The 24,910-nt window shown below is 36.6% G+C and overlaps 1 protein-coding gene across 8 annotated transcripts in view; it reads right to left on the bottom strand.

Annotated features, from left to right (window-relative positions):
* LOC120526805 (F-actin-monooxygenase MICAL2-like) overlaps window positions 1-24,910 on the bottom strand; it is a 346,702-nt gene that overhangs the window by 247,041 nt on the left and 74,751 nt on the right. For all 8 annotated transcript variants that reach the window (XM_039749949.1, XM_039749960.1, XM_039749956.1 and 5 more), the window contains exon 2: window positions 7,383-7,735. In XM_039749949.1, coding sequence (XP_039605883.1) covers window positions 7,383-7,640 — 258 coding nt within the window. In that variant the 5' untranslated portion in view covers window positions 7,641-7,735. The remainder of the gene's footprint in view (window positions 1-7,382; window positions 7,736-24,910) is intronic.

Raw genomic sequence — 24,910 nt, 5'->3', positions numbered from 1 at the left:
AAAGACATGCAGGTTAGGCGCATTGGCGATTCTAAATTGTCCCTTGTGTGTGTGCGCGCCCTGCAGTGAGCTGGCGCCCTGCCCGGGGTTTGTATCCTGCCTTGCGCCCTGTGTTGGCCGGGATTGGCTCCAGCAGACCCCCGTGACCCTGTAGTTAGGATATAGCGGGTTGGATAATTGATGGATGGATGGATATTTTAAAAAAGAATACACAGAAATTGAAGAAAACACACGATTATACTGTAAACAAGTATTAACTTGGACATCAAAAATGTAAGAAACAGTTATCTTAAATTTCTTTATTTTAAATTAAAGTTTGAATATCAAGTGCATTCTTGGTGGCAATTGGGAAGATATTTATATGAATAAAACAAAAAATACAAAAACGGCACTGTTTTAAAACTTACTGTTACCTTTACCATATGGACAACAAATGTTAATACTACTGTATTAATCTGGATATTGCACTGTGTCATGTAGGTTTGCTTGAGGATCACCTTCAGGGCTTAGACCAAGCAGGCAATACCATTCTGGGACACAAGGAAGCACTGTTGCTAACTGTTTTGTCTCTTCCTCCCACAGTTACGAGAAGATGCCTGATGAGGGCACATGACATATGCAAGGAAGACCCTGCCCTTACATTCCCAGCTTCATAAATGTCCATCGATGCCGGAAAAAGGCATCACTTCTTCGACCCAAGTCCATGAGGGCGAAGGTCCCAATTAATGACCTGCTCTTAGAACAAACATAATTGTAAAGACTGCCTTAAGAGGTGTAAAGAGGACCCCAGAGATAGTATTTTTTTTTTTTTTGTTAAATTAGGGGGCTTTGCTCCCAGCTCACTTCGCTCACCCACCCCCTTCTCCCCCTTAACGCATGCTAAGGAGATGTGGACGGATCAGTTGCTGGCTTTCTGCTGCTGCTGCCCAGCTGCATGTTCTGCTTGTCACGCTGCATGTCGATCATTTAAAAGCCTGTACAGCAGCTGTCCTTTTGTCTCAATGCTTTGTCTCACGTGACATTAAAGTGTCTCTCACGGGACGTACACGTGTCTTCTTAGAAAATCACGTATTGACCTAAGATTTTATTATTATAAATAGAGAGATTTTATGCAGTGCTTTCATGCATTTGTTTATTTAAGCTCACAAATTAAACAGGGTTTCCCGGTAGGCTCTCCAACTATTCCCTGGGTGGTGAAGTTATGCAGGTGATAACAACTGTATTACCTGTGCAAAATGGTTTTAAAATACATTTGGAAAGTAAAAGAATTTACAAAAAAAATGTGTCCAATCAAATTGGAATAGACATGATATGTGAACAAACTGATTTCATCTTTTTTCCTCCACACTCGGGCCTCTGTTTCTGTCTGGGTTCTTTTTGCCAATTTTCTTTAAAAATTATTTGTGTACAATGAAAACAAATTGATATAAATCATTCATTGCATTTAAAAATAACATGGAAACACAATCATATGCAATTCTGCACATAAAAGTGATTATTGGCACAGTGAAAATGCGACTCAAGAATAAAAAATGATTGGCATTCAAGTTATATCCATAACCTTTGCATGAGACACTCTAGGTTTGACTAAAACCTGATTCAACAGCAAATTGTTTGGAGTGTGTCATGATGCAGGAATTTGGCTCAGACCCGAAATACTGCAAGGGAAACAGACTCATGTACTGCAGCTAAAGCCAATAGTCTTGACCTCACATAAGTACAAACAGTTCAGAGACATTTTCTACAGTTTAGTAAATATATTGTCTAATCCCCTTTTCCAGTTATTCCTCCCCCCAGATGACCTCTTTTTACTCCATAAACTTCTTTATACTTATCTACAATACATGCATTTTACAGGGTAGTTTTAACCTGTCAAATGTATGTAAAGGTAAAAAATAAAGAAATATAAAGTACAGTACATCTCTAAATATTCATAAAATTCTCAAACCGGCTTAATTCATTTCAGGATTCAGGGAGGGCTGGAGCCTCAGCAGCAGTGAGTACAGGCCAGAAACCAGATCCATACATATCACACTTGCACTCAATAGCAGTTTGGAAATGCCAGTTAACCTAACTAGTACATCTGGTGGTATCTGGAAAAAAATGAAACACCATGAAAGAAACCTATACCGACAGTGTGGAAGTTCTCCAAAGACAATAACCAGCCACTGATTTGTGAAATGTCAGTTCTGCCCATGGCACCTTCATGCTGCCACCTAAACTTCCAACTTGATTTGATTTGCTTTTATTAAGGGAATTTATGCCAAAGGGTCCAGCATGCTATATAACAATAAGAAATAGAGCACATAGCGGCAACATAAAAACAAAGAAATGTTCAAACACACAGAAAAATCATACACTGTATACAGTACATAGGCAAGCAGTACATGCAAGAGTTTTTTTGGTTTTTTTTTTTAAACAATAATACATTGAAATAAATGTAAAGTGAGCACCTCTGGTTTAGTCTTTTGCCAGTGGTGCTTACTTTGTTTGTTCAGAATTCTAAATAAATCTAAACAAAATGTCATAACAGCAAATTCTGACAACAAAAAAGGACTTGGTGTTTACATTTCCAATATAAAACAGATGTGCTGTCTTTAAAAAAGTGCCAATTTCTGATAAATCTGTGGTGTCTCCTGTATTATTGCTTTTTTCTGCACTTCCTTACCTTTGTTGGGATGTACATTATTTCATATTTTTTAGTGAAAAGGGCTAGGAGAAGGAGCACAAAATATAGTACAGAAAGAAATCAAATATTTCTTTTTTATATCATCTTCTAAGATTGAGGTAGCAAAACACAGGTCATTTAAAAATGTTTTTTCTAGATCTGTTCTTTCCAGTTTAGATACATTAAGCATAAGGGAAGAGCCAAAACTGGATGAGACAATGGTTTATCCCAAGACACATTCACTTCTCCATCTATCAATTTTCTAAACTCACTTCATCCTACTCAGGGTCATGGAAAAGCTGGGGCCTATTCCAGCAGGCAAAGAGCGGAAGACAGGAACAAGGCCCTGGACATGGCACCAGTCATATACACAATTTAGCACTTTATATTGATCCAATATAGAAACACCAATCAATGTGCTTCATACACAAGTTTTTAGAATGTGGGCAGAAACCTGGAGTGAACTCATAGATAACAGGGTAAGTGAACCACTGTGCTACTTCTACATCACTTATTTGTTAAATTTTAATGCTTTTTATAGGCATTAAAGTTAAAATAGGCTTATGGCTGCTTAATAGTTTTAGTCTTTAATAATTATTGTATATTCCAATCTCTAAAGTGTTTGTTTTATGACATATGTATTTTTCATTCTATTATATTCATATAATAGAATATTATTTGGACTATATTATGAGAATCAAGTATTTGTTACGCATGTTTTGCTCTCAATAAATCTTTTTTTCTTCCTACTCCATTAAAATAACCAGATATTTATATTTAGAATGTTATAAATTTGCTTTTTACTGTCCAGAAAGAGAAAGTTATAGTTTAAATGGTTTTTACAGACATATGTAAGGTTGCATAATCCATCCATTGTCTTGATCAGATAACAGGTAAACAAACTAAAAGAAAACACACCCTTCCTTTATTGAGACAACAAAAGTTACTAGTTTTACAAATTTCTGAGAGGGGCAAGTAGAACATAAAAGGAAGAGGAGGAGAACATGTTTTCCTGCCATTTTACATAAAAATGGGTTTGTCTAAATACTTTGTGAAGGTGATGAATAGAAATCAGGGACGTATTCAAATAGGCAGAAGTTTTCTTGCATTATGAAAGCAAAAATAAAAGAAAGTATGTTTAAGTCCTTGAAAAGCTCCTGGAATCCGAGGTCCAAACTCTAAATCCAAGCTGTGTGAATTTGAAAAAAGCTTGGGAAACACTTGTGTCACAATTTTCAGTACAAAGGCAGAAAACTAGGTGGAACTAGTGGAAGATTCCGACCTAGTGCTTGGATACAAGTAACATGGTCCTTAAAAATCCATTCCCTACATTCTCTTTTGGATTTTTTTAACCAAAAACATGCCAGTGGTTTCTGATGAACATAAGGGGAGGTACCACCATGACATTGTTCAAATGAAGAGACATTACAGTGAAACATGAAGGGAGTCTACGTTAGCAGACGTTGGTTGTTTTCAACCAAGTGACTACTTTTTGTAGATGATAATTATATTTAAAACAATTATGTATGTAATTTATACTTTTCTAAAGTATAAATAATTAACTTTAAAAATATATTTCTCTTTTTTAAACTTTCATCTCTCAAAAAGTGGATGTGAAAGACCAATTCTGTTGCCAAATTTAATCAGGAGAATAACTGCTGCTCTACTGAGATGACACATACCTAATTAGTTAGAATGACCTAATGGGAAAAGACCTAAGGCAGACTTGGGACATCAAGGAGGAAGCAGTCTTTCAAGTGGTCTCGGAGAGTCTGGAAATTCTGCAGCTATTATTGGTGAGAATTGGGTGGCTTTGTCTATCCACCTTGTCATGCTGATGCTACAATCCTTATAAGGAAAAGAGGATCCAAAGTGAAGTAAAGCACAGGAAAAATGATTTCTAAATGAGAAAGATACTGCAAAGTACATTTTAAAATATTATTCAAAAGTGAAATATTAATCTTCCATTTTTAAAAAATGTTTAAGAACGAATGTGCATATAGCATTCTGTTAAAGTTCAAAACTCAATTTTATAAGCAACTAGCAAAATACCCGCGCTTCGCAGCGGCGAAGTACTGCCTTAAAATTTTTATTAACAAGAAAATTAAACCTTTTTAAACTGAGAGAAAATATACCAATAATTATTTGTTAAGGATCTCTTTGTATACCACATTGTGAGTTCAGCCCTCCAGTTCTAATATGACCAAGCTGTGTGCTGAGCTTACTCTTGAGCATGCAATGTACAGTTGGCCAAGTGAACAGTAATCTTGTTTCAAATCTCACAGCTTGGATTGCTGCTGTCATAATCGGTTTGAGTTTCATGGTTTGTTTCAATTACGACAATATTTGTAGGACTTGTGTTGAAGAGACATTCGGCATCTGTCAAGCGTTGTAAGTATACAACCAGTTCCATCGATAACTTCACATCCAGCTTTTGAGAGTTTAAACATTCATAAACATCAAAGTGTCCACTACTGAAATCGTCACCTGTCAATCTAAGATGTTTAAGAGGCATTGGCGGTTGTCGAAAGGTGTAAAATATTTGGCCATTTCTGTACACTTGAAAGCGACAACCAAACAATTCAGCGGCAGCCATCAACTCACATGCAGATGCATAGGTGAAGGGCTTAAGCATTTCACTCTTATAGTGCTCCTGTGTAGTATAATTATCTCCTTAGCGTCATCAGTCCACACCTTGAACCTGTCCCAGTCATTCAATACATAAGACACAATGTTCCTCCGGATATCAAGAGTGAGCCTGATATGGCCGTGCAATATGTAACAAAGAGAATGGAAAAGGCACATGCCATCTAAGGGCATGGAAACCACTCGGTAAGTGACAGTTCTTTGATCGATGGTGATCACCTCGATAGACATGTTAATGGGGGTATGGTTGGAATGATAAAGGAAATGGGTACCTGAACAATGTAAGTAAGTCTAAAATACCTAAACAATAACTATAATCGTAATAAATGAACAATAAAACAGCGGAGAAGCTGTGGATTAAATAAAAAGGCTGTAGTTATTAGCAGGGAGACGTGAATTCCGTGGCGAAGCAAGGAGGGGAATGTAGAGACTGGAGCGACGGACAGTCTTATATAGGCAGGCAGCCAACAACGTGGGAGGCGTTGGGATGGGGGACCCAATGCCGCCTCACACGGTGACCGAGCTGCAAGCTATGGACGTATATATGTACGTAAGTAGGATTCAGTTAGCGTTGGGAACCCGCGTACCAAATTTCTTGAAGATGGGCCCATAAGTAACAAAGGCCTTTAAAAGTTCAATATGGCGGCCGACAGTGGCATCATACCACCGAAATAAGTACGAAATTTCAGCCTTCTACCTACACGGGAAGTTGGAGAATTAGGGACGTTAGAAAGTTCAATATGGCGGCTGACAGTGGCGTCATACCACCGAAATAAGTATGTACATTGGTTTCAGTTAGCGCAGGGAAGCCGCCTACCAAATTTCGTGAAGATGGGGCCATGAGTAAGAAAGTTCAACATGGCGGACGTTGTTGACCGTTATGACCGTTACGCGTAGAATTTCGAAATGAAATCTGCTTAACTTTTGTGAATTAAGCTGTAAGGAATGAGCCTGCCAAATTTCAGCCTTCTACCTACACGGGAGGTTGGAGAATTAGTGACGTTGGAAAGTTCAATATGGCGGCCGACAGTGGCGTCATACCACCAAAATAAGTACGTACATTGGTTTTGGTTACCGCAGGAAAGCCACCTACCAAATTTCGTGAAGATGGGGTCAGCCTTCTACCTACATGGGAAGTTGGAAAATTAGTGACGTTGGAAAGTTCAATATGGCGGCCGACAGTGGCGTCATACCAGCGAAATAAGCGGGCTGTTATGACCGTTACGTGTAGAATTCCGAAATGGAACCTGCCCAACTTTTGTAAGTAAGCTGTAAGGATTAAGCCTGCCAAATTTCAGCCTTCTACCTACATGGGAAGTTGGAGAATTAGTGATGAGTGAGTAAGTAGAGTCAGTGAGTGAGTGAGTCAGTAAGGTCTTTGCCTTTTATTAGTATAGATTATAAACAGTGCCAATAAAAGTAAAAAATATATACATGGAACTGAATACAATGACTTTGTTTTTTCATGAGACTTTTAGTAAGCACTTTTAAAAGACATCTAATTTTATTACCAGTTATGCACCGAAGTTAATATTAAATATAAAATTTTTATATTTAGTCCTTATATCATTTAAAAAAAGAAGCTAAGTATTTTATAAATGAATAAATACTACAAAATAAACGTGTTAATTATGTATTTGTTTTCAGAACACGCTTGCTCTATTTCAATTTTCTTGGGAGTCAAATCCTATCTCATTAGGTAACTGGCAAGAACCAACTTGAGATAGAATGCTGATGAGTTACAGGACACAAACCTCGTTGTGAGCCAAGTAAAAATCTCCAATTAACCAAATATGACGATACTTGGGACGCCAGAATAAAACGAGAACCTCCAAGAACCTCCAAGAAGAAGAACTGTGAGGAAAATGCATTGATTTCTGGCATCACAGCGAGCTTAATGCTAAAACACATCCAGCTTCTACGAAAAAATTACCCAAACGATACTGCAAGGTTTTCAGACATTTCATTCTCTCTAACAAACCCAAGCACCTCCTTTGTATCCCTATTGCTTCTTAATTTTATGTGTCCCGCTAAAGCACGGGAATAAATAGTTTTCAAATGTTCTTACCTTTGTATTTCTGCAAACATCTTTATACGCTTTATGACTTGCACGTTTTTCAAGCTTACTCCAGAGAGCTTTTGCTTTCCAGGAAGTCACCTTTGTTTTAAGGGTTTTAAAAAAATTTCTGTAATCCTCAGGGCTGAGCTCCAATTGTCGACAGAGAATATTAAAGGCTTGGATTGTACCCTTGCATGTTGAAGCCTGGACAAAGTTCTCAAAGAGTTGGCCAGCCTGGTTATTCTTCTCTTCATCATTTTCTCCCATGGTAAGCAAAGAACTTGCAGCAAAGATAAATCTTCAACTCTCTCCTGCTGTTTGAATGTTATGTACTCCAATGAATGGTGTTCAGCATTTTCATTCTAAATAAATAAAAGGAACAGATTGTGGTTAAAGTTCCAAATACGAAACAAGCATTAAATCTGTCACAGATGACTAATAAAATTGTAAGTTAAAGTTCCCATGCTCTTAAATCTGCACCTAATTAGTCAAAAGTTAAAGTAATGTAAGGGCACATAGAGGTGCTGTGGTTAGAACTACAGCCTCAAAGCTACAGAGGACACTCTCCCCATGACCATGTGGGTTTTTTCCGGGTAGTCTAGCTTCTATCCACATGCAAAATATATGCCTGTTAGGTTGACTGGGTGACCCAATATTCATAAAATCTGGAACTGCAAGTGAGCTGCTCAGCAATAGAGAGGCACTTTACTCAGGAATGGTTTGTGTCTAGACTCTGCTCCTAAAACACATTATTTGAATGATTTGGGTTTTGGGAAAAAGGTTGTCCTTTGCCTGAGTAGAGTTTGCAAGTCCTACATGTATTTTTCTTCAGGTACGCCTGTTTTTCTCTCACTACCCAAAAACTTGAATTCTAGGTTGATTATTAATTCTTACTTGCCTCTGTTTAGCTGTATGTGAGTGTGTATGTGTGAGCAAAACCTGTAAAGGACTAGCATATAGTCCATGATCCTATTTTGCATAATGTTGCCCACAAAGGGGTACTGCATTCCTCAACATTTTAATTGAATTAGGCCAATTTAAAAAAAACAATTTGAATAACCAGATGAAATAAAGCAAATATCTGATATGTGCAAAAATTGCCAATTATTTCTATCACATTATATTTATGATATTCATGAGCAACACAGTAATGAACACTTATGTCTGGATGCTTCAGAATACTGAGTTTACATCCTGGTCCCTTCACAATGTATGAGAATTTTGTATACTTTATCCATGTCTGCATGGGTTTTTGTACGGGCACTCTGATTTTCTTTCCGTGTCCAAAAAAAAGCATGTGTTTGTGCATCACATTTCTATGAGCAAGAGAAGCTCCAAGTTTGTTTGCATATGTATATGCAATGTAAATTGGCATCAGGTTTTTGCTTACTTCTGGCTGCTAGCCAACTTCCTGATCTGACATCATATTTTTTCACTATTATATCTGCTTGGACTCCATTTAGATAGTCTTCAATCTAAGTAAAGCAAACTTTATTCCTGAAATATGTTAGTCAAATAATCTGTGTCATTAGTAACATAAATCATCACCATTTATGAATGCCTTATTCAACCTTCTGCATGGATATGCATGCTTTTTCAATGCACTGCTTTGTTTTAGTTAATCTTTTAGACACTCAGAGACTACAAGTATCCCAACTACAGCATATGCAAAGTTAGCATCTGACCCACACAAAAAATCAGGTCAATTTGGAGTCACAAATCAACCTAATAGCGTGTCTTTAGGCTATGGATATAGACAAGCGTCTAAGCTTCATGCATTCCAATATTGTTCATCCTCATAAAAAACTTCCACAAAATATGCTTTAAAAGTTAAAGAATGTTCAAATAATCTACTCAATTTTAATCTTCCTGTGTTACTTGATCCAGCACCATATGCTTTTGACTTAACATTTAAAATGTGGATATACTGTAGCCCACAATACTGAAGCAGCCTTAGTTCTAGTGCTAAGTGATCATTTGCTTTATTTTGCATCAGCTGCATCTTCCAGGAGTATTTGACACTCTAAATCATTAGATTCTAGAATATCATTCAGAAATGTGAGTGGTTTGGTTTGGTACTCTGCTTAAATATTTGCTGTTTATGCTTCAAACTAAGCAGAGTTTGCTGCTGTTTATCATTTCATATCTGAAATCATTTAAGCTGAACAGTACTCGGCCTTTAGGTCCTTTTCAACATACTGTTAAACAATATTATTTGCAAATCAAAGGTTCGGTTGAAATGTATAGTTCATGAGGACAACATTCAGTTTCACTTTGTCCTTAGTAAAGATCTTTCTGTAGAGCTATCTTTAGTTTCTCAAGTTTTAAAAAACGACATGTATGGGCTTACAAAACAATCTGAAATTCCTTTCCACCAACTGCAGAATAATCTCTGTATTATGTAATATGGGTATATGTTTTTGATCCTGACCTGTGTTTCGGTACGCTTGCAGTAGCTATTTGTAAATCTGACAAATTTCACCTTATAAATACTTCCTAGACTTGCTCCTGTTTAAAGTTTTTGGTTTTTTTTTTGCTGAAACTCTTATTCAGGTGTTTATTGGAGATTCATCAGAGGTTGATTGATTGAAATGAGAATGGCCCCCCTCAAGGTTATTTAATAATGTGAGACCTAAGGTGGCTAAGGAATCAAATCCTCTTGCTACTGATCTTGGGACAGTCAAGGCAGGAGGACCACTAAAGAGCAGTCCAAACTTGTCATTTCAGCGCCGTGCAAACTCAGTGCGCTCGGTTTATCAGCAAAGTGCGTATTTGGGAACACCGTAGTGACGACTTGGTTTAACATTACTTGACAACAGGGAAAGTTGCACTGGTGCATTTGTGTCTCCCATAAAAGCAACTTCACTTGAAATCACTTTGTGATTGTGCACGGGTAAAAACGTCCGCTGAAGTGTCAGATTCTTTTTTAATTCTTCTGCTTTCTGTATTTTTTGCATTGCATTCAGGTCTTTCAGCCTCACTGATGAGCACCTGCAATCCATCCTGAGAATCTCCACAACACAGAACTCCCTGATGTTTTGTCTCATAGTGCCATCTTAGATTAAATTCTGTAATTACAGCCACATTAGCTCCACAAATGAGACACACGGGTTCAGTAAACATATACTCAGCCTCCCATCGGTTTTTAAAGGCTCTATTTTCAGAATCAACTTTTCTCTTCAGCATCGTGTGAGCTAGCTTCGCAATAACTTGCAGCATCATAAGCTAGACTTGATTAACGCGGTAAGTGTTCGGCAAGGCAGCTGAAGCGCTGCATTATGGGATCTGTAGTTTATTGTGTTACCTTCGCTTCATATACCTGGGCCATTAATAACAATAATACAGTATATAAAATGATCTCGCGGGCTGGATATAATTACACGCCGGGCGGATGTGGCCCGCGGCCCTTGAGTTTGACACATATGGACTAAATAGAACTTGAAGATATATTTTTTCAAATGTGATCGCACAATTCAGATAGAGTTGACACGCACTACAGCCTGCATGCCTCAATAAGTCATCCTTCCCTCGCTCTTACTTTTTTACCGTTCATCTAATGAATACACTGAGTATGGCTTTACCAAAACAATCATTGATGGCTAATAAAGTATCCATTATTCGAGTATGTAGATCGGGATATATACATACATATATATATACCAGCGTCGCAGCGGAGAAGTAGTGTGTTAAAAAAGCTAGAAAAAGAAAAGGGAACATTTTAAAAATAATGTAACATGACTGTCAATATACAGTATTTGTTTTGTGAGTGTTACTGAGTGTTGCTGTCATCAATGATTTGATTATCATTATTTCTTTCAATCAGGTTCGTATTTGTAGGATGTGTTGTGTTCAAGTTACATTCCGTGTTTGTCAATCGTTGTAAAGATAACAGGTTTCATTCATCGATTCGTTTCTTACTGCATCAATAAACAGCTCGTCTTCTTCTTTATCCGAGACCTGACACACTGCATGCACGGGTTTTTTTTTACACTGTCTTCCTTTAGCGGGACATTGACTTTTTCCACCGTGTGCTTTGTTTCCACAGTAGCTGCATTTATGAATATGCTTGTATGTATCAGGCGCTTCATATTTTTGCTGCCTTTTCAATTGTGTAATTCGGTTTTGTTCAGCTCTTTGGAACTGTTGCTTTTATCTGTGCACTGCGTCAGTTCACGTGAGCCGCTCGGTGTACATGCATCGAAGTTCCCAGTTGTGCTGGTGCCATCTCGTGCTATGTCCATGGCTGCATTTAATGTTACCTTAGTCCTGGCACTTAAAACTTTCTCTCGCAGTTTCGCCGAGTTTGTGCCAAACACCACGCTGACCATCTCATCTTCCTCTGCATAAGCACAGTCCTTAACCCGTGAATATTTAGTGGGAGTTTGCTATTGGATTGCCGCTGACGGACGGCCTTATATGGGCAGGCACTAAATTACAAACGCCAGCGCAGCCTGTCTATGAACTTAATTTAAAGTGTAGGTTTACATCGTGCTTTGTTTCCGAAGTAGCAGAACTCATCAATATGGTTGTATATGTCACTCGCTCGCTTCTTATTGTTTCGCTGCCTTCTCAATTATATAATGCATGTTTTCTTCAGCGCTTTTTGGAGGTCTTCCTGATTTTCTATGTACTGCGTGATTACGTGTGAGGCGTGATGATGTCACGAAACTCCGCCCCCACGGCGTTCAAGCTCATCTCCATTACACTAAATGGAGAAAAACAGCTTCCAGTTATGACCATTACGCGTAGAATTTCGAAATGAAACCTGCCCAACTTTTGTAAGGAAGCTGTAAGGAATGAACCTGCCAAATTTTTAGCCTTCCACCCACATGGGAAGTTGGAGAATTAGTGATGAGTCAGTGAGTGAGTGAGTCAGTGAGTGAGTGAGTGAGTGAGTGAGGGCTTTGCCTTTTATTAGTATAGATCATTTCATAATTGCACCTTTACATTAATAACATGCCTTGAATGATAAATTACTAGATTTTTTGTTGGCTTGTGAGACTGTCAAATTGTTTAAACCATGACAAACATATTGAACGTTTACTCAAAATAATGTTTATTTTCTTTTTTATTGCCCTGATTATCCCCATGTACTTATTAATTAATATTTACAGTATCAGTTGGGGTGGGAGGGGATTATTGAAAATAACTTAAGTAAATAGCATAAGGACAGTGATACCTCTGGACAATTTGTAACTCAGAAATAGAGAAATGCCTAAGATATAAAAAAAATTTCTGTCTGTGGAACACAATATTTTACTTTTTTAAATTCCCAAAATTCTTTAGTGTAAATTTCCTGATTCATCTTTAATAGCAAAATCTTCTCTGGCTTTTAAGATCCTGATTTACTATGTTCTTTTTCAATTTTTATAAACAGTTTGGCATCCTACACTGTGGCAGTTGCTTACAAAGAAAATATGTAGTGCCATAAAACCATAAGGTTAAAATAAATTCTTTCAGCCTACTTTCATCTTTTTTCTTATTAATCCATATTTGTTAAATCTCTCGTACACCTAATATACTCTCTTCAGGTGTTTTATATTCATCTCCCACCTACATTTCAAGCTGTTCAAAGTCGCAAGGGACTGTACCATATTCCAATAGTGCACTGTACTTATGGGATTTGGAGCATTTCAGTATTCAATTTCCCCCTGGGACAAATAATGTTCTTTTTTCCTGTCTAATTGCCCACTGCTAGATGTGAAAACAAGCATGTTTTGTCCTTACCATTATTTTAGGTACAAATGATTATTTTAGAGGCAAAATCTTTGAACTGTTTTGAATGACCAAAATGACAAAAACAAATATTTCAATATACATTAAAAGTCACTGCCATAACACCATGAAACTAGGTAAACTTTAATTTTCAAAAAATGGTTGAAAAAATACACCGCATAAGTACAAAACTTTCTGTATATAATATTGAAATATGTGTTTGTAGAAGAAAACAGGGTAACAAATTTCCCCCTGGGGTCAAATAGTTATTCTATCAAAAACTCATGTAATTGGGTTATTCATAAAAAACAGCCATAAAACCATCACACTTACATTTTAACTACTATTAATTCTGCATTAAGAAGTTTGCCTCATTTTTGTTGTTACCTGTTAACAAGGCACCAGATAGGGTCAGGTATCAATCTGTATGACAAAGCAGTTCAGAGATAAAATGGCAAATAGTTGTATGCATCTTATGTATTGGCTCCATTTTACCTCCCATAATTTGTGGAAACAGAAGGCATGAGATATTTGGAAGTTTATTTTACTGTATCTAGCCCAATACATACAGTTTTCATGCCACATCATGTATATATTTTTGTTTTCTATGGTTCATTATTTCCAGATACATAAATGTTTTAGCACTTTTAAGCAATTTGGGATTTGCTCCATACAGAGAAACATGTGTCACTAGTAGAACAGTTGAAAGGAAAATTCACATGGCAAGAGGGTTTAGAGACATGAGCAGTGTGCCAACTGATCAAAACAGAAGAAGGTGAAAAAGTAGAAAAAAATATAAACGTCTAAACACATACAAGTTGGGATAAACATATTAAAAAGTCAAGCACAAAAAATATAAGAAATACAACAGGATCAAGCAGAAATGAATCAGAGTCAGTAACATATTTAAATAATAAAGCAGATGAGCTGAAATAAGCCTTAAATGAAAGTAGTATACTGTAGCTGCAACTGTTGGGCAACAGCAAATGGGAAATGTAAATATAAGAGTTAGAGCAAGGCCTGGCATAGTAATTGGGGGCATCAATACCCTTTTGATTCAAATTTCAGTTTTACAGACATGAAACATTTTTTGGTTCTGCATTCAAATTTTATTAGATACAGACACTATTTTGTCAATGAAACAAACAAGTCTGGGACATAATGTTCAGTAATGGAATGATTGCTGGCTTCTTTGTACCTTATTCTTAGTTTCAAACTATTTTTGTCAGCTCCCATGAAGATTCTCCAGAAGCAACTGTATTTGTGATATGTTGGAAATTTTTATTCAGAAGTCAAATTTGGAATGCTTACGAACACAGCAATATAGTTTAACAAACAAGTTATGCATGATTGTTATTTTATGTAGCAGAACAGAGAAGCACAAATGAGCTTCAGGAAAAAAATGCATCACTTTTTCCTAAAAATTCCTTTTAAAGTCTTCTTAGTGAGAAACTAAAAAAAGACTGGACCACTTTGGGGTGTACACCAAATCATACAAATTTGAAGGCGTTGTATTGTAATGTTACAATAGATTTTTTATAGGAGTTATGGGTTACTATAGCTCTACAAAACACTTTTTACTGGTAGAAAAACTGCTTTATAAGTACGTCTAATAATTTTAGACTAAAATAAACTAATATGCTAAAAAGCAGGAACCAGCACCATGACTCTCTAAATGGACTGCACGTGACCTAATTATATGGTAAGCTCGGAAAGATTTCTATCCCTCTATAGTCTAAGTACTTATCTCTGTGCTAGAAGGTTACTGGAATTACATTTGCTCTTGGTACTTAAATAGCTCTCTGGATTACTCCCATGCTTGAAATACTTGACCACACTCCTGTCGCCTGTGTTAAAAAAATGGCATTTATAAATGGAACAAACAGGCCCATCTTTCCTTTATGACAGCAATTTTATTTGGCAGCAGTATATACTTTTTCAAATGTGATGCTGAATCAGACATTGTCTGAACACAAAGTCTGACTAACCTAACAAATATCGATCTTCTTCAATATCTCCTCAGCCTGGCACATGAACAGTAGCAGAAAAAATACATTTCTACAGTTTGAGTGTTAGGGAAGACCAATGTTCAATAATTCTTTGTACAGTGCTATGTAAAAGTTTGGGCACACCTCTGAGGTTGCATGATAATTTGCTTTGTGTTCATAACTGAAGATCACAGCAATATGCCAATTTTTAACTAGAGAAATGTAGACAAGGGGGTGTTTATCAGACACAAATTCTCACTGTAGCATTATTGAGTTGTATGAATTAAAATAAAATGTAAAAAATGGGATGTGTAAAAGTTCGGGCACCTTTTTAATTGCATCAATTTGAAGACCTGTAGGCATTAAATGCTGACAGGATGCAGCACAAAATTGCTTTGATAAGCTCATAAGACCTTAAACTATAAAGACAGATGCAACCAATCATGAAAAAGGTCATTTAACATAAATAATTGCTAGTTGTTCCTTGTGAAGGAAAGATGTGGTAGGCCAAGAAAAATATCTCAAAGGCACAGCCAAAGGTTGGTTAGAATGGTCACAGACGAACCACAAACCACCTCCAGAGAGCTACAAGAACATCTGGCTGCTGATGGGTTATTGTATATCGTTCCACAGTCTAGCGCATTTTGCACCGGGAAGAGCTCGGTGGAAGGGTGATACACAAAAAGCCTTTTCTGAGTACTCACCATAAGAAGAGTTGCATGAAGTATGCAAAAGCCAGAAACATTATGGAAAAAAATACTGTGGACAGATGAGACTATGGTAGAGTTATTTGGTCACAACCAGAGGCACTATGCATGGCAAAAAAACACATAGCATTCCTGGAGAAGAACTTGCTGCCTACAGTAACATTTAGTGGAAGGTTATGGGGCTATGTGGCTAGCATTGGTAGTGGAAATCATGTTAAAGCTGAGAGCCGCATGAATTCCTCCAAGTATCAGCAAATTCCTGACAAGAATGATCAAGTGTCAGTCACAGAGTTGAAGTTACACAAGGGTTGGATGTTTTCAGCACAACGATACAAAGCACTGCTCAAAATCTACCAAGGAATTCATGCAGAGGCACAAGTACAGTGTTCTAGAACGGCCATCCCAGTCCCAAGACCAGAACATCATTGAAAAATGTATAGATTGATTTGAAGCAGGCCGTCCACGCTCGGAAACCATCAAACCTGACTGAACTGGAGGCATTTTGTATGGAAGAATGGTCTAAAACACCACCAGGCTGAATTCAGGGACTTGTCAGTGGCTATAGGAGGCATCTACAGGCTGTTATTTCAGCAAAAAGAGGCTCTACTAAATGTTGTTGGGATTATTCTTTTGGGGCACCCACATTTGTGCACCTACCTATTTTTGTTGGTCCAATAAAAATATTTCACTACTGAATGTATAATAATGTATGAAATATGTTAAAATGAAGTTGCTGCCTCAGCAAGTTATAAATTGATACAGTGATTTTAATCAGAGGTTCCCAAAGTTTTACATAGCACTGTATATAGTGAACACTTGACTTTTCAGTACTGTAGTAAAAACAGCAAGGTAAGCATTAGAGGTAATTTCAAGTGAAAATAAAACTGAAATTCAACTTCAAATGAAAGGTAACAGCATGCTAAAATTACAAATTACAGACATACATCCCATACTCTACATAAACAATCATTCAAATGAGTGCACTTATATTAAAATATTATAATATTATTGGAAACACATTCACTTCTGACACTTTAGCTGGAGTAACCTTAAATATTTGTAAAGCAAGATATGGTTGTTTCACCTACATTTATGTGCTTATTATCAGCTGAGTTAAATGTGTGAGGGAGTGTTCAAACTGTAAACAGGGTGCTGGGACCAGGGCACCAGTACACTGGCACTAATTATACATCTCTCGTGACAACAATGTTAGAAAAAGTTTCACATTGGCAGAAATACAGCTGATGGACATGGTGGTGCAGTGGTAGCACAGCTGCCTCGCAGTTAGGAGACCCAGGTTTGCTTGCCGGGTCCTCCCTGCGTGGAGTTTGCATGTTCTCCCTGTGTCTGCATTGGTTTCCTCTGGGTACTCCGGTTTCCTCCCACAGTCCAAAGACATGCAGGTTACGTGCATTGGCAATTCTAAATTGTCCTTGGTGTTCGTGTGCCCTGCGGTGGGCTGGCACCCTACCCAGGGTTTGTTTCCTGCCGGGGATTGGCTCCAGCAGACCCCTGTGACCCTGTAGTTAGGATATAGCGGGTTGGATAATGGATGGATGGATGGGACATGGCAGTATGAATGTAGGAGCAGTGGACCTTGTAAGGCATGGTGCCAAAAAGGGCAGCAAGGTCAAAAGTAAACAGGATAAAGTTTAAGTAAGTGTGCATAAGTGCACATAAATTTAAATTTAGGCAATTGTATATAATACAATTCATATTTGCATTACCAGTAGATTAGTGACAGTAATACAATACCAACAAAAGAAATAGAGATGGAAATTATAACAACACACATAGAATACAACATAAATATACTCTAGAATATATATACAAGGATATGTATTTGTCACTATAAGTAACCTTATGATTGCTGAGTAACTTTATGAGCTGAGGATAAAAACAGTCTCTGAATATATTGGTAGGTGTTTAAATGATTCTGGGTCATTTGCCGGAAAGAATTTGTAAGAAAAACTGTGCAGAATGGAACATGTCTTAAAATAGAGTTTTCCTATACTAAGGCAGTGTTTCTTATATAGGTCCTGAACAGAATGCAACTGTATGCTTCAGAGATGGGGACAAGTTGCATATGATCAAGTCCAAGCAAGTTTCAAGTGTTAACCATCAAGTCTCAAGTCAAGTCTCAAGTCACAGTTAAGACAAATCAAGCAAGTCAAGTCAAGTCAAGGGGTGACCCTAAGCAAGTCAAGTCGAGTACTGATAAGTTCCAAGCCAAGTCAAGTCAAGTTGCAGTACTAAAACAAACAGGTTAAATTTCTGATACGTTTATTTTTGCACAGAAAAACTTTTACAGAAAAGATGAACTTATATACATATATTATGTATCTTATTTGCATTGCTATATTTAAATTATATGCATATCTGTGCTACATTAATATCTGAAAATAAAATTGTGTTGCTTACACTAAATGTTTAAAACTAAGAAATCCAGTCTAAAATGTATAATACAATTCAATCTGAAAGGATTAGTTTACTTTGACAACAACAATGTACAGATAATTTACTCACCCCCTTGTCATCCAATATGTTCATGTCTTTCTTTCCTCAGTCATAAAGAAATTGTTTGTTTTTTTTTTGTTTTGAGGAAAACATTTCAGGATTTCTGTCTATATATAATGGATATGTATGGCGCCCCGAAGTTTGAACTTCCAAAATGCAGTTTAAATGAAGCTTCAGAATGCCCGAAATGATTGGTTATTTTCCAAACAAATTGACAATTTATATACTTTTTAGCCTCAAATGCTGGTCTTGTCTCCCCTCTGTGCAGTCTGTGTGATTCGGGTAAATACAGTTAATAGATGTCAAAAAAACAACAATCTCTTTTATATCTTTAATGTCAAAAACATCCTGCAATGCTGTTTTTACCTTTTTTTGTAAAGGGCATTTGAGCTTCTATACATGTTAACTGTGTAAACACTGTGTCTGCACTTTTGCTGCAATCTAAGACTGTATTTACCCGAATCACACAGACTGCGCAGAGACAACACAAGACCAGCGTTTGAGGTTAAAAAGTATATAAATTGTCCATTTGTTTAGAAAATAACCGATTGTTTCGCTAGATAAGACTCCTCCTCCTCGGCTGGAATCGTTTAGAGTCTTCTGAAGCTGCATTTAAACTGCATTTTGGAAATTCAAACTTTGGGGTGCCATACATATCCATTATATAGAGAGAAATCCTGAAATGTTTGCCTCAAAAAAACAATTTCTTAATGATCGAGGAAATGTTTTATATATGATGCTTTAATACTTATGTTGTCCATTATAAGGCACAGTAGGGATTTATCCACTCTTTTTAATCTAACGTTAGTGATGAATCTCGTTAATTAAAATGAACGGATCTTTTTCATTTCAGCAGAATATAAATATAATGTATGTTAATATAGCCCAGTGATGAAGTTATGAAGCTTAATTGTCATATCTGCTGTGGACGCGCAATATACACGTTTCATACATAATATATAATCTGATATATTTGTTTCTATTTGAACTGGTTTCATTGTTATACAGCACACAACATTTTGTTGTTATTGTGAGTGTACACAGAAAAATTATAGACACTTAACGTAACCGATTCGAATGATGAAATTATTCTTGTCTGTATGACCAAAAATTTTGAACGAGTTATTGAAGGAGAAGTAATTGCATCGACGCTTTCATCTTAGATTTTCATGCAGTATAACGTTACACGAGCTGCCATTCCACTAACCACACGCAGTCAGTCCATACAAACGCTTGAAAATGCGCACATTTAATATAGACATTATAGTTTACATGTAATATCGAGAAGCCCTTTCATTTCAAGTTGCACTCAACATCAAAATGTGGCTACGTCACTGGTAACGTTATAGCGTTTTATTTATGAGATGATCATCACATTTCTGATAAAAAAACATGCAACCAAGGCCAAATTATGACAAACAGAAAATATTAATTTAATTAATTAGTAATCGTTTTATTAAATTGACTATAAAGAATTCGACTTCCTTACCTTTCCTTGTGGTTTTTGAAGTACGGATGAAATTTGATGTTGTGGTTGTCGTGTCTGATACTCTCGCGTTGCATTCTCTGCATCTTGCCATTTTTTTTTTTGTTAGTACGGTCTAGTTCAAAGTCCTTATAGCCAAACATGACTATATAAGGAGCTCGACTATTGTCTGCCATGTTTGGCGCGGTTTGAGTTGTGCAGCGTTCTTCTTCTTCTTGGTAACGTTAAGAGTTGTGCAGCGTTAAGGGCGCAGGCCAATTATGGTGACTGCTGAGTCATAATTCATCCATCCATCCATCCATCTTCTAACCCGCTGAATCCGAATACAGGGTCACGGGGGTCTGGAGTCATAATTATTTTATTAAATTATTTTATTTTATTAAACTAATTATATTTAAAAGTTCAAGTCATTGTCGAGTCTTCCACTTTAAGTCAAGTCTCAAGTCACTTACTCTCAAGTCAAAGTCAAGTCAAGTCATTTTCCTCTCAAGTCAAAGTCAAGTCAAGTAATTTTCTTACTTCAATTAAGCAAGTCTCAAGTCCTGAAAATTGTGACTCGAGTCTGACTCGAGTCAAGTCATGTGACTTGAGTCCCCCATCTCTGGTATGCTTGTAATAGTTTAACCAACACTGAGTTACAGTAGACCTCTGTTAATATAGGTGGTTCTTCCGGATTTGTCATTCTCCCCATACCTGTGTGTATTTCCTCTAGACACTCCAGCTTAGTTTTAAAACATCCCTAAGACCATTATCCAACCCACTATATCCTAACTACACGCAGACATAGGGAGAACATGCAAACTCCATGCAGGGAGGACCTAGGAAGTGAACCCAGGTTTCCTTACTGCAAGGCAGCAACACTACCACTGCGCCACCGTGCCGCACCATCCCAAAGACATTTAGGAATATTAGCAAGTCTAAATTGGCTGTGTGTCCCATTTGGGTTGTTTTCCTGCTTTATTTCCAAAACCACTGCAATGAACTCCAGTTTCTTATACACTTACAATGGAAAATCTGGTTAGACAAAAATAGATGGAGTAATTGTAATGTGTGGGTTAATCTTAACTGTTGGCGTAAATTTAATGATTGTCAGTTGCAGTAGGTACACAAAAGCATTGCTTAGTTACAATTTGGGGTTATAATTGCTAAATGTTAGATAAGACAGCAGCATAAAAAACCTTCACTTTCGATGGACTTTGATTTCAAAAGTTTTGACTTAGAGGCATACACACAAATGAATGAAATGCAGGGGGTAATGGATGAGGAAAGGAAAGACTGGACTGACCTAATTGTGTAGTTATGATAAAAACTAAAAATTCAGCAAAATGTATCTTAAGAGTACGGCAGGAAGTATGAATTGCTTGACTTGCAAAACTGAACTCACACCTCAATCTCCCTCTATAGCACATATGTAGGAACCACTAAGAAATCTTTTTTTCTTTTTGAACAGCATTTAGCTACTAAAATCTTAAATAACTCATCCAATATAAAACAAAATTGACAAACCAATTCCAACCAAAAATGAAGTGGCTATGGTATTTGTATATACACAACCTTAATGCACTGAAGTGTAAATAAGCCATGGAAAGGGACGATCAGCAGGTTGTTTTATGCTTGTCATAGTGCAAGTCCTTCTCTTTGGCAGGCATGACATTAGAATTACAGATGTTCTTCACATTTTACAGCTTACTGTACTATTTTTATGTTTTATTTGAATGCCCTGTATATACTTTGCTTGCTAGAAATACAACATAGCAAACAGAAGCCATACATATGTGTGTGTGTGTGTGTTATTTTTTTTAAATGTAAAAGAGGTGATAAAAGAAAAAAATAAAACCAATAAAAATGTGTCTGTTTTATAAATTTGTAATGTAAACTTACATATATACTATGATGAATATATAAATTATTTAGGCAGTAACATGTTTCTAAAAAAGAACAGTACATCATCACGGTAGCTTTCACCTTTTGCTGTATGGTACAGTATGTGCATAATCATGATGGATAAAAATATATTTAGTAGTTTTATAAACAGCATTTTAACTGAAAAATTAATACATGTAAGAGTATTTAATTCTAAAGTGAGTAACTGACTAAAGCCTAAAAATAAACTTTCATTAGAGGAAAAAATAGGTACATTGCACTCAGGTGTCAAAATATAATATGAAACATTAAATATGAAAAAGACTAGGATATAGCTGATTGCCCTACCTGGGAACAAATGTATACACAATTCAGATCAGTGAGACTTGAGGGATATTGTGTCTCTCAACCCTAATTATAGGCCTGGCAATGCTTTAAGTCTTCTCATCTTTCTTCATAACAGCCAGCTTTGAAAGATTAATACTACAACTCTCTAAGGCATTCTTTATTACTTTTGATGAAAGACAACTGATGGTAAAATACTATCTAAATTGCATTCACTTTGTTAAACGTCAAGACGCAGTGGTAGTGCCCACTTAGTCTACTAAAACAATAGGATGCAAGTTCCCTCTGGATTGCAAATATTTCATCTTGACTACATTAGCAACTAAGCTGTTGACATGTTTTCAGCGCGTAATAAATTCTCATTGGAACTGTGGAGCTGAAACGTCTTTAAGCTACTGTTTACAAGGGAAATGGCAACTGAAATGTACAGATACGTTACAAGATGAACATGGAAGGCTTTCTTAAAAATGCAGCAATGATTACAAACATTCCGTATACTGTATTGTACTGCAATTACACAGGAAACAGGAGGTATTCCAGCTTCTACCTAATTACTGTAAGCCTTTAATTAACATAAATATGTATGTAATTAGGCTTTCAAATTGGAAAGGTTATTCTTGACATCATGCTGTATATTTAAAAATGGCACCTAACTATTTATCATGCGATTTTGGACTTTTACAGTTTTGGGTTGTCACATAGAAACCAGTGGCAAAACTGTTCACCATTCTCAAAAACTAATTACAGCGATAAAGGATTTTATATGTGGCATAATCCTGCTTAAAGTTGCATACCTTAATATCATGCTTCAATCATTGTCTACACAGCTCTCAAACAGAGAAGACAACAGATCTTCTCTGTATGCTGACTGCAAAGCCTCCTGACAAAAATGGTAGATGATCAACAAACCGAAATACAAACTTTATTTAATGAAATCATCCTTTTGTAGTGAACATCATCCAAAGGTTCTTTTTGTTAATGCTCAAGTTTCATTTTCAAATTTACTTTCATTGATACATAACACATTGAATTATGTACGTGGCTAGAATGTCTCCCACAAGCTTGTGATAGTGGTACACTACCAAAAACAGACAATGAAAACAATACCACACACTGAATACAACATGAGATTATCCACATATAATAACAACACACATTAGATAAACTTGTGCAGTTATCAGTATGAGTGCCTATTAAGCAGTTTTACAAAGATAAAAACTGTCCATTAAGCTAATGCTGTAAGTGCCAATGGTCCTGTACTGTTTGCCATAATGGATGAGTGAGGAAAATGTTAATACCTGTAGTGAAATTGTTTATACATATTTTGTACTAGTGGAGCACAGGTAAGTTAAAAGATTTGGTTAAACAGTGAGTCAGAAGGACTGTTTAAAGTCCAGTGCCTTAACCACCTTGTTATGCTACCCAAATGTGTACATAAAAACACAATTTTTTTTTTGACCAATTTCACTTCTGAATAACGACGTTAAAATACTCTCTAAAATCATAGCTAGAAGGATGGAGAAAGTGCTCCCTCGGTAATATCACAAGACCAAACTGGATTTATTAGGGGCCGACACTTATCTTCAAATCTTCGACGCCTGTTTAATGTAATATACTCACCAACTAAATCAAACACCCCAGAAATATTATTATCATTGGATGCAGAAAAAGCTTTCGACATGATTGAATGGAAATACCTTTTTACTATTTTGGAGAAGTTTGGGTTTGGCCCGAACATTTGTGCATGGATTAAATTACTGTATACTAACCCAGAAGCTTCAGTTTGCATCAATAACATTTGCTCAGACTACTTTAAACTAGAACGTGGCACAAGACAAGGATGCCCTTTGTCACCACTGCTGTTTGCAATTGCCATTGAACCACTGGCAATACATTGTCGAAATACTGATCAGATAAAGGGGATTAGCAGAGAAGGACTGGAACAGAAAATCTCATTATATGCAGATGACATGGTACTGTATATATCGGACCCAGAAAATTCTCTGCCTGCAGTCTTAGCAGCACTCACAGAATTTCAAAAGCTCTCTGGTCTCAGAATTAATCTGAATAAAAGTGTACTCTTTCCGGTGAATTCGCAAGCATATAATATTAGATTAGACACCCTTCCTTTTATCATTGCAGAACAGTTTAAATACCTCGGGTAAACATTACAAGTAAACATAAAGTTCTATATCAACGCTGCATGGAAAAAATTAAACAAGACTTGCATAGATGGTCAACCCTTCATCTCACACTAGCTGGAAGAATTAACACTGTTAAGATGAATATTCTTCCTAAGCTCCTTTTTATTTCAAAACATACCAATATACATTAATAAATCGTTCTTTAAGCAATTAGATTCAACAATAACCTCATTTATTTGGAATTCTAAACATCCACGCATCAAAAGAGCGACCCTACAAAGACAAAAGGCAGAAGGTGGCATGGCTCTACCTAACTTCCAGTTTTATTACTGGGCAGCAAATATACAGGCGATAAGAACCTGGACACAAATAGAAGAACATACACAGGCATGGACCGCAATAGAAGTAAAATCCTGCAGTACTTCTTTGTATTCCTGCTCTGCGCTCCAATAAACACACGTTATCGGCAATACACTAATAACCCAATTGTGCTCCACTCACTTAGAATCTGGAACCAATGTAGAAAGCATTTTAAGACGGAGAAGCTTCTTTCTGTGGCACCCTGCAAAAGAACCACCTCTTTCAACCCTCACAAACATATGCAGTTTTAATATCTGGAAAAATTTGGACTTAACTTGTTAAGAGATCTTTATATAGACAACGTCTTTGCATCCTATGAACAATTACAGTCCAAATTTAACATTCCAGCTACAAATTTCTTTCACTATCTTCAAATCAGGAACTTTGTTAAACAGAACCTTCCAGATTTTCC

This window comes from Polypterus senegalus, chromosome 1 (assembly GCF_016835505.1).
Source record: "Polypterus senegalus isolate Bchr_013 chromosome 1, ASM1683550v1, whole genome shotgun sequence".
NCBI lineage: Eukaryota > Metazoa > Chordata > Cladistia > Polypteriformes > Polypteridae > Polypterus > Polypterus senegalus.
This window is presented reverse-complemented; position numbering and strand designations above follow the sequence as displayed.